The 10,578-nt window shown below is 31.9% G+C and overlaps 2 protein-coding genes across 2 annotated transcripts in view; one reads left to right on the top strand and one right to left on the bottom strand.

Moving 5' to 3' along the window:
• LOC101511395 (uncharacterized) overlaps positions 1-2,028 on the top strand; it is a 3,114-nt gene extending 1,086 nt beyond the window's left edge. The window contains exon 2 of the mRNA XM_004510741.4: positions 1,720-2,028. Coding sequence (XP_004510798.1) covers positions 1,720-1,821 — 102 coding nt within the window. The 3' untranslated portion in view covers positions 1,822-2,028. The remainder of the gene's footprint in view (positions 1-1,719) is intronic.
• Positions 2,029-2,817: 789 nt separating this feature from the next.
• On the bottom strand, positions 2,818-8,717 carry LOC101511724 (serine/threonine-protein kinase BSK3). Its single transcript, XM_004510742.4, has 11 exons — positions 8,316-8,717; positions 7,219-7,377; positions 6,903-7,123; positions 6,563-6,698; positions 6,091-6,224; positions 5,905-6,010; positions 5,679-5,764; positions 5,060-5,248; positions 4,305-4,457; positions 4,087-4,200; positions 2,818-3,329 (listed from the first exon to the last, which is right to left on the bottom strand). The coding sequence occupies exons 2-11, from the start codon at positions 7,298-7,300 to the stop codon at positions 3,075-3,077; spliced, it is 1,476 nt and encodes a 491-aa protein (XP_004510799.1). The 5' UTR covers positions 7,301-7,377; positions 8,316-8,717; the 3' UTR covers positions 2,818-3,074.
• Positions 8,718-10,578: the final 1,861 nt, after the last annotated feature.

Genomic DNA, 10,578 nt, shown 5'->3' with positions numbered 1-10,578 from the left:
AGACCTGTCAATAGCTTGAGCCAACATTTTTGATAAACTTGCTTTGACCTGTTTGGTTGTTTAAAGGCTTGTTATTTGACTTACCTCCAAGTAAGTTAAAGGACTAATAGGTCAAAGAGGAAGACATTTATGAATGATAACGCCTTTAAAGAGTAATGAGAGATTAAGATAGGAAGAAAGCTCACTGATTGAGATTGATGGAAGATGATGATGACTGATGAAGACGGGGGTTGAAACGAGAGAGGCTGTTGTAAGGGGCACAGGGAATGAGTGATAGTGTTAGGGTTTCTGAAATGTGAGAGGATTAAGATTTCTAAAACTTTTAACCTTTTAATCCTTTAACCATCCCGCTCTCTTTTTAAGAAACAACGTTGCAACACGAGTCTTATTGGGTTGGCCAGGTTCATGTTCCGACGAATTTGTTTAATACAATCCAAGCTTGCTGGCCACCCGATCACATTCGTGCCGTTTACACATGTTTCCTCTCGGGTTAGTCAGATTTCAGGCTGGCCTGATGAAGTGTCCAGCCCTATATGCATTATGCTGTTGTACTTTTCTCCTAGAATTTGTACTGCAAAATAAGAATGTGTAGCATTTGGTCCACAAGCACATTAACTTTACTATTACTCTTTGAGAAATTGAAAGCTTTTGACAAACTAAAGATATTTTAGAAAAGGTGACTTTGGGAGCTGATGGCATGCTATGTGAAATATGGGAATTGTGTTTGCTGAGATGGATAGCAGCTAAAGGCATTTAGCGCAATATGCATGTAGTTAAATGTAGAGGGGACAATGGTCAGAGAAAAATTTCCTGACAATAGCTATGCTTTTAGAATTATTTGTATTTTCTGTTTGTTTTCTTTTATACCATGTGATCATGAGAGTTCATGTTAGACAACCGATTCTATTTTTTCGTTTAAAATGTCAATGGACCAAAAGAAAGATTTATAAGGATTTTGTAAATTGTGATATAACTGCATTAGCATTAGCCTGTCTTTTATAAATATATAAAATTAGATCTAGAGAAAGAGACCATAGTATGCATCTTGGACTTGCATTTCTGCCTGGCCAATCATGTGAGGTATATAACATATGGCCAGTTAGGAGCCTCCTCGGTGAATTATAACCCAAGGCAATTGCAAATGCCTGACAAATATGTATCCTTTACAATTTGGTAAGGTTCTAAAACCTCTTCATGGTACTCCACTGGGCCATCTTCTAAAGTAACATTGAACTAACTACTTTGGTCTAGGATTATCCAAACCTTGTAAGGATCACTTTGGTGTTGGTCATATAATATCCCTAGTTGATGCAGGATCTTGACACATCCCTTCACGCGTTGGACTGAACACTTAGAGCATGGACAACAACAGGTGGCCCCAGTAATGTATCTAGGATAGGCTCACAAACTAGCTTAAGAGGTAAGGACTGTCAAGTTTCTAAATGAACCTCTGATTGATTTGTTATTGGGCTATCCGCACTTGTCCACACTTCAGATGCCAAGTATTTCGACATATGGGATGTGTTGAGATCCCACGACAACTAGAGATACTGTCAAAGTAGTCCTTATAAGATGGGTTGAGTGTTGAGATCCCACAACAACTAGGATAAGAAACTACTATCGCAAGTCAATACAAAAATATTTTCATATCATCTAATGAAAATTGTTTTTTTCTTTTTCATTTATCCAATATCTGATGGTCTAACTTCTTATTGGCAGATTAAAAGGCAGATACGTTCAGCAGAGAGCAGTGTGAAAGAATATTTTTTTGGATCAAAGACAGAATCTCACGAAATAGACAGCAACAAGGATCATCCATAAATTCATGGTCAATCTTGTACATGAAAATTATTCTGAGTTAAGATTTTCTTTTAGCCTTGTGAATGTCTTCAGTTCACAATATAAAGGAACGGTTCAATAGACTAGAGGCCGAGAATTTGTAAACGGTATTAACTATCATAATTGACTTTCCACCACTACCAATGTCATCAATCAGACAATAATATCATAATCACGTTTTATGGTGCATCCCATTCTCTCTCTTAAATTATGTATTTGGCTACCAGCATCTGTGTTGTTTCCCTTTCCTTTTATCCATTTTTTTAGTTACACGTGAATCAAAGTGTATCAGTAAAAACCTTGATCATTCCCAGTACTATTTTGTGGTGATTATATTATTACAAGATTTCCATATGTTAGAAGAGGTTTTGCCAACAAACTGATAAAAGTTTATACTATGATTGTCCTTGATGCAAAATTATGTTAAGCTAAGGCTCATCATACTAGGGTAACAATGTGTATCATGCATGTGCTGCATATGGAACTTTGAGAGATACTCCCTGATGTATTAAATATATTTTTTTAATAACATCATTATTTATTTGTAACTCAACTAACTTATAATATTTAGCAGTTCTTCCACCTAACTCATAAAATGTACACAACTTTAAATCACAGTAGTTGATATTGCATTGAATTTTAAAAATGGCAAATAAATCAAAACAATTTATTTTATTAAAACGGCAATCAAAATGAAATGGATCAAGTAATAATTAATTGTAAAAAAGATAGTGTCATTATGACTAAACATGAGTTTTCTTAAGATGATGAGGGCTTATTTTGGCAAATTCTAGCATATGGCTTAATTGAAGTGGAGATGCATGCTTAAAACTATCATAGCACAACATATAGGAAATGATTTGCACATGAGAAAAGGCAAATCTTGTTTGACATTCCAATTCCAACACAAAATACATTCACTCTTCACATATTTTTAACCTTTCATAAATTCAAAATAAAATTTTGATAAAATTTGGATTCATGCTCAATCAAATCAAATCATCATAACTAAAATGAACATCCTAGCCAACCCAACAAAAAGGGGGAAGGGGTGTTGCCAACCATTCATCCAATCATTGTTTCTTCAAAATGTCTTCAAAAAAAAAGAACATGCAACTTCTTTGAGGGGGTGTATCTATTAAAATGAAATTTATAATCAAATATTGTAAGTGTAATCATCATCATCACCATGCAAGACACAATCGGCAACAAGTATTTGTCTCTGTACAAAGTCTTCACTTCTGTTTCGAAGTTGCATTCCGCTTCGATTCGAGTGTTGTGCCCTCTTTAAGTGCTGCTTGTGCTTCATTCTCCATTCCAGCTAATGCAAGCGAAACTGATTGAAGATAGGATGCAATGTGCCATACGGGTGAAATAACTTGTGCTTGCATTGCGTCATTTAGTGCTTCTTGAGCCATGTCGCTTATGAGATAACACAAACTGCGCCGTGCGTAGACGGTTGGAGAAACCATTGTTCCAACATCGATGAACTGCGTATAAACACAATGAACTCTTGTTAACTAAATAATTCATCCATAGAATTTTCTTAGATTCGGCTTATAAGGTTGCTGCATTAGGAAAATATCATTTACAACTGATTTGAACTTCTCTTATAACCGAAGCGCTAGTGTAAGTGTTTGGGAAATTGGGATAAGAGAAATAATAAGAACTTCTGACATTATTGATAATAGTTTGATAGTAACTTGATACAAATGCCTAAACATGAATCCTTATTTATAAGGTACTCTAAGATTAGAAACTAATAAAATAATCTTAGGAGATAAACTAGGATACTCCAATATAATCGGGACCAAAAATGCATTTAAGTCCATATAATATATGAAGATATTGTGCGATATTTTATTATATTCTAACAATCTCCATATATAGTTTTCAGCTTATTTTTATTAGTCATCCAAAATAGCGTATGAAAACAGCTTATAATAGAAAGAGTTTAATCACAATCCTTCTTTGATTGTTAAAATAGCCTATATGATAGTGCTTACATGATAAAATATCCAAAGCACACTTTGTTCTTGACAACACAACATTTTGATGTGCATTTGATTTCTAGTTAAATATCAAAGCATTATTCATAATCATGAAAACCTCACATCAACTAGGACTATAGGATATGATCACTACAAATTTTTTATTTTATTTTAAAATTGACTAGTGATCTAATTGTGAGATGTATTTAACTGATCAGCAGCATGTTAGAAACAAAAAAATGCATAAGAACTCTACCTGTGTGTAGCACTCAATTGCTTCTCTAAAATCTTTCTGCCGGAAAGCAGCATCGCCTTTTTTCTTACAATTTAATGTGTCCTGCATTTGGTCAGTCCACATCTGGAATGATAACTGCAATATCAGAAAAACAGAATACAAAAGTTACTATCTTTTCAAAAAAAATATTTGAGACAGTATATAGAAATTCATTAAAATATGATTTTTAGATATAGAACCTCATTAGCCACTCCTTCATCATCTTTATAACCAATATTATCCAGAACTTCATGTATGGCAGTCAAGTCCTTTCTTGAACATGCTTCACCAAGTGGTGATAATGAAGCAAAACTGGTGCTATGTGGTATACCCATCAATATATGTGAAGGAACCTAGAAATAAATGATATCAATAAATTTTGTTACAACAAAGATAATCAAGTGTTACACTTCCAAAATTGCTTAAATACAATATGATGTCATCATGCATATGAGTGCAAAGATACAAAAAATGTGAATATAGGAAATATGCAAATATATCTAATAGAAAATACTCTTAAAATTTGAGTTGGAACCAACTAAACCTTACAAAACCAACTTGGAAGGTGAGAGACACCTCCTACTTATAAACACAATATTAGATCATATCTCATTCGATGTCGAACTCTCAAAACACACCACTACCACTCAAGACTGGACATCTGGTGCGTGACCAGAGTAACCATAGCAGGTGGCGTAAAGGATTTTGGATAAACTCTGATACCATTTTAAAAATTTGAATTAGGTCTAACTCAACTCTACAAAATCAGCTTGTAAGGTGAGAAATATCTCTCACTAATAAACATATTTTCAGACTATATCTCTTATGCAGGACTCTCAAGTCTCAACAAATACCAATCCAATTTTTTCCCTGACTTAACTCTAAAGGATCTAAGCAATCAATATTTCAAACAGGAATTTTTAATCTAACTACATAATAACAAAAATGAGCCAACCTCAGTTTCTTTCTGAAGAGGCGCCAAAGCAGCCACCAATGATTTTGGATTAGGCCTTTCTCTAGGTTCATACTGTAAACATCGAGATGCCAAGCGTACTAGCTCAGTTCCATCATTGTCAGAAAACTGTCCTTCCAAACAAGAATCTGTCAGCATCTGAAGATTTCTGTCCCGGATCAAATCGAGGGCCTGCACCAAGTTTTCTAATAATTAGACATGCACAAGTTTATAGCTTACCAAAAACTTATAAAAATAAAAGATGTGCAAATTCATATATAATACAATTAAAATTCAGTATTGTCAATCGTGGATCATGAAAAATAGCGATTTGTTCAAATTACGCTACGCTACCGTGCTTTAGCGCCGCTATAGCCACTATTTGATAGCACTTTGTACTAAAAACTATGGACCAAAATATTAATAATGAGATAGAGGTAAACAGTCTATATTCAGACTCAATACGTGAAAGGAAATTATGATGTCATTTAATCTATGTAGCTAATTTAACTTGGCGATATAAGGCTTGGTTGTTATTATTGTATAGTCAATTAGATATTAAAGCTAAGTTCGGGATGTCAGATATCAAAGGAGATACGAGAGGAGGGGAATAATGACTTACATGACTCGGGGGGATATGCTTTCCACTTAGAAGATCAAGCAAAAGAGTGCCAAAGCTATATATTACGCTTTCTGGCGTTACTCTCCCTACAAAAAATAGAAGATATACAAAATAATGAATAAACATTTTAAAAAGCAAAAAAAAATGTTTTCAATAAATATTACAAATTGCAGCACTTATGTTAGAAAAACAAAACTAACAATATAGGCATTAATATATAGCATACCAGTTCTAAGATACTCTGGAGGGGTGAATGCCAAATTTGTGCTATAACTTTTCCCATCCCTGCTATTTTTCATAAGTCCAAAAGTAGAAAGCCTTGGATTACCATCCTGCAAATTTCTTACACATTTTATATATCATTCTAATAATTATTTAGTTAGAGTATAGAAGAGGAGACACAAAAACTCACCTCATCAAAGAGAACTCTATATGCATTAAGGTCGTGATAGAGTGCGCGCCCTTTGCCTGTGCAGTACTCTAGAGCTTGTGCAAGATGTAGAACAACCCTTAGTCTCATTGCCCATTTCATAGGTTGTGATTCCCCTGATTTAGATCCATGAGTACATTGACACATTACTTAACACCACATAAACTCAAGGGTCTGATGTATATAAAGCATCACTTTAACAACATAATCACGACGATATAGTTGCATAGTAGTTAAAACTTAGAAATATATAATTGTTCTATAAAGCTGTGATACCATCTAAGAATTTGGGCAAGGCAGAACTCATCCCTACAAAACTGGCTTGTAGGGCGAGGGATGTTTCCCACTTATAAACATATTTTCAGGTCATATCTCATCCAATGAAGGATTGTCAAAACATACTGATTAGATTTTCAGTAATAAAAAGATAAATATGTGCGAACGGAGCACTTACAATGGAAAAGGTGTTTTGCAAGTGTTTCATTTGGCATATATTCTGCCACAAGCAACCTCTCGTCTCCTTCACAACAACAACCAAGCAAGTTTGACAACCTTTGGTTACGAAGCTGACCGACTGCTCTTGCTTCCTCCTACAGATGTGAAATAAATTATTTCGATCAAACGAAAGCGAAAAGAAAGAGGGTGATGAAGGTGTCGATGCATCATAAGCTTCATGGTGACAATTAAATTAACCATTAAGGTATAATAATGTTGAGCAATGCATGGTCATTGACATGAAAACTTAAACCTAAGATTTTGGTTGGATAATCTATGGAAAAGGGGGAACAGCTTACCAAAAACTGCCGAGTATCGGGCCAAGCATTTCTATTAAACCGTTTAACAGCGATTCTCATTTGATTCTCCAGCTTCCCTTTATAAACAACATTTGGAGCCTTCTCTCCATGCTCAGATACAATATTCTCGACAGCAAAACCAGACGTTGCATTCTTAAGTTGCTCAAGTGTAAATTCACGGAACGTAGGCCAGTTACTGACCTCACTTCTATCATCATTTTCTGAAACAATTATTAAAACAAGCATATATCATAATTCCTAATTAAAAATACCAACAACATTATAAACCACCAAAATATGAGTCTACTTAACCTACCAGCATCTGGAGTTTCAAGAACAGATGCCTTAACTTGCGAATTCACACAACACGGGACGAGTCTCGAGCACTGAATCCCCATTTTGATGTACTAAAATCAAACTTGGAAGTAACAAAAACCTCTTCCACTTTCAAGTGATGTTCCTTTCCTAAATATATCTGAAAATTGCAACCAAAGATATATTCATTTCTAGCTCTAATAACTGATTACCAAATCTCTAATATCTGAAACGTGTTTGAACCAGAACTGGAAACTTAATCACTTCAAAAGCTTTATATAAGTGAAGCTATAAAAAGGTAAGCCAGCAATAATAATTTTGATCTCAGTTCAAACTATTTTTCAACATGGTCTTTGATTAATACCAACTACCAAGCAATTAAAACACATCCCTGGCCGATGTGTATGGAAAACATATGTCAGGAGAGATCAATCCTTTAAGTGGATCTCAGTTACCTTGAGGGATTAGTCTCCTCAATTGCGTGCAAAGAGAGATACACTGGTTTATAAAAAACAAAGCACAATAATTGTGGATTCATACACTTAATTCTAACATGTTATTACTACTCACTAGCATCAAGAACCTAGTATATAAGGAAAAAGTAGCTGAAAAAATTTAACAATCAATAAAAACACAGAATCTTAAAGTACATCATTGAAGCAGAAAGGGGATAATATGACAACTTTTTTAGTTGATCTCATGTTCTTACAACCAAAACTAATGACAACAACAACCCTTATTTAGATGCTATTTACTTATGAGTTATTATGACAACCTAACTACAAACATCTTAGCATTTAAAGTTAAACAACAATACACTTAAAGATGCAGTACTAACTAGCATTCCTCAAAATATTTCAAAGTAAACAAAAGAAACACAAACACACACATGCTTAAGATTTATAACTTCATATATATGATATCCTACCTACTAACATCTATCATTTTTTTTTCCTTCAAATTTTTCTGTTTTCAAAGTCAACTTAGTTACTTTAATTACCAAAAAAATGAAACTCAACTCAAGTCTTCATTTTTTTTTCAAACTAGAATGTTGAATAAAGCACAAACTTTTTCAACCAACCCAAAAAGCTACTTCACCTTTAATCTTGCTCTAAACTTCTCCAATGACAGAGGAAAAAGTGGAACCACTTGAAGCTGAAAACAAAAAACAAAACAAAAATATTTTTTTTTTCTTCTTGATCAAATCAACACCTTTTACAAGATCCACATTTTCAACACAAGAGTTTTTGTTTCAACTATGCAAAGTTTGAGTCTTTTCCTGGATCCAAGCAAAACCCATAAACAGTTTCTGCTCAAAAAATGAAGATTTTCCAAACCAACCCAATTGGATTTTTATGAAGAAAATGAATTTATGGAGAGAGAAAGTAAGGTGTAGTGTGAGAAAACGAAAGGTGTGATGAAGATCTGTGTGAGAAGCATAAGAATGTGAAAAGGGTGATGAATGATAGAGCATGCTTTTGGTTTTTCTAACACTTTATTTTTTGGATTTTTGTTTTTTATTTATTTATATATCATAAAAAAATGTAAATAAAATCAATTATTACCGACATGTCATGAGTGCATGTTATTATGAGTATCTATATGTGTTCAAAGATCTGTAATCTTCATGTTATTTTAATGATTTTTTTATTAAGGATTGGTTGGCATAACACATTTGCTTGCCGGTTCTACAGTTTTCATTTTCTTTCTTTTTTTGACAAGATATTTTTCATTTTAAATATATAAATTTTGGATTTTTTTAAAAAAAAAACTTCATAAGCTTTTTACCAAAAAAGAAACTTTATAAGCTATGCACACTAATTTTAACATACTTGATGTTCTTCTTGTATTAGCTCTGATTTTAATTTTTTGGGGAGATTTATAGTTTGTATTTGATATTATTTAAATAGTTTTTTATGGAAATTATTTAAGTAATTGTGGCTTTTCTAGTCTAGACTTTTAATAATACCAAAGAAAAAACAATAAACTTTCTTATGTAACAATATAATGATGTTTTTTATTTATTTAAGTGACTAGGTCTTCTCTCGCCAAAATAAATTTAGTTTGTGAATAGGACACTAACTATATATTTAAGAAATTGTGTCTTTCTAATCTAAATTTTTAATAAACAAAATAATTTTTCAGTCTTTTAATTTAATTTTATGTAATGATTCAATTATTTATATTTTTTATTGATGTTTTATTTTATTTTAAATAAAGATGTGATATTGTATAATTTAAAATGTCAATAATGTTATTTTTTATTTATGTAAATTCATAAATTTCATCACCATCTTTAAATAAAATCAAAAAATTAATTATCAATTTTAAGAAAAATCATATATTTATCAAATTTATCAAATAAATAACTCACATTTTAAGATAAGATCTCAAATCATTAAAATGATTTATTTTTCTTCTATCTATCATTCTTCAAATCAAATTCCTAAAGACGTGAACTTTATATTGGATGGATTTGATGTTGTTGATGTTAGAGATGAAAATATGAGTTTATTTGAATTATGATTTTGATGAAAATTAATATTTTGTTGAAGATGATAATTAATTTCTATTTTTTGTTTAAAGATGGTTATAAAATTTGAGTTTATGTAAAAAAAAATAATAACATTGTTGACATAAAAGATAAAATTGTTACTTAAAATTAAGTAAAAAATTAATTCGAAACAAAAAAACAAATGACATAATTCTTATTTAAATTAAATTAAAGGATCGCATAAGATAATTTATCTTTTTTATTAATTCAAAAAAAAAATTAAAGGTTTAACAATTGGAAGTTTTACTCTATTTATTTGACTAGATCTTCTATTGCTAGAATAAATTTAGTTTGTAAATACAAAATATAAAATATTTTTAAACACATAAAATATATTTTACATGTTTAGGGTTTTATCAATTTGAATTGATTTTGTCTCTTAAATAAATTATAAGAGGATTCATAGTTTTTGACTTTCTTATAGTCAAGTTTTTGTTAAAATTCAAGGTATGCTTTTATTATTTTTTGTTTGTACAATATCTTAGACTAATTACTAGTAGTTATAATCAATCAAACTTTATAGATATTGAATGTAGCTATAAATAGAAGAACATGGTATAATACGAGGTTCTCTTTATGTGACTTGTTTTTTTGTTTCACTATCACTGTCGACGACAATATTTGTCGTCGGCAACACCATAATCACAGTTTTCATAGTTTTCCCCAAAGTTATGTCATTTTTTACATTGTTACATTTGTGTTAACACTAGTTGTCCCTTTTCTAATGCGACTCATTGCCTAAAAACACCACAAACAGTCGTGCAATCATCCGACATATGCACGACGATGCTTTTCCCATTGCTAACA

This window comes from Cicer arietinum, chromosome 7 (genome assembly GCF_000331145.2).
Source record: "Cicer arietinum cultivar CDC Frontier isolate Library 1 chromosome 7, Cicar.CDCFrontier_v2.0, whole genome shotgun sequence".
NCBI classification, from domain to species: Eukaryota; Viridiplantae; Streptophyta; class Magnoliopsida; order Fabales; family Fabaceae; genus Cicer; species Cicer arietinum.
Note: the sequence above shows the minus strand (reverse complement) of the source record. Positions and strands in the feature narration are given on the sequence as shown.

Excerpts from the sequence above, each read along its gene's own strand:
- LOC101511724 (XM_004510742.4), bottom strand. The coding sequence starts at position 7,300 with ATGGGGATTCAGTGCTCGAGACTCGTCCCGTGTTGTGTGAATTCGCAA. Across the intron at positions 4,458-5,059 it reads CTCTTCAGAAAGAAACTGAG|GTTCCTTCACATATATTGAT; the intron begins GTTGGCTCATTT and ends ATTTATTTCTAG. Across the intron at positions 4,201-4,304 it reads ATGAAGGAGTGGCTAATGAG|TTATCATTCCAGATGTGGAC; the intron begins GTTCTATATCTA and ends CTGATATTGCAG.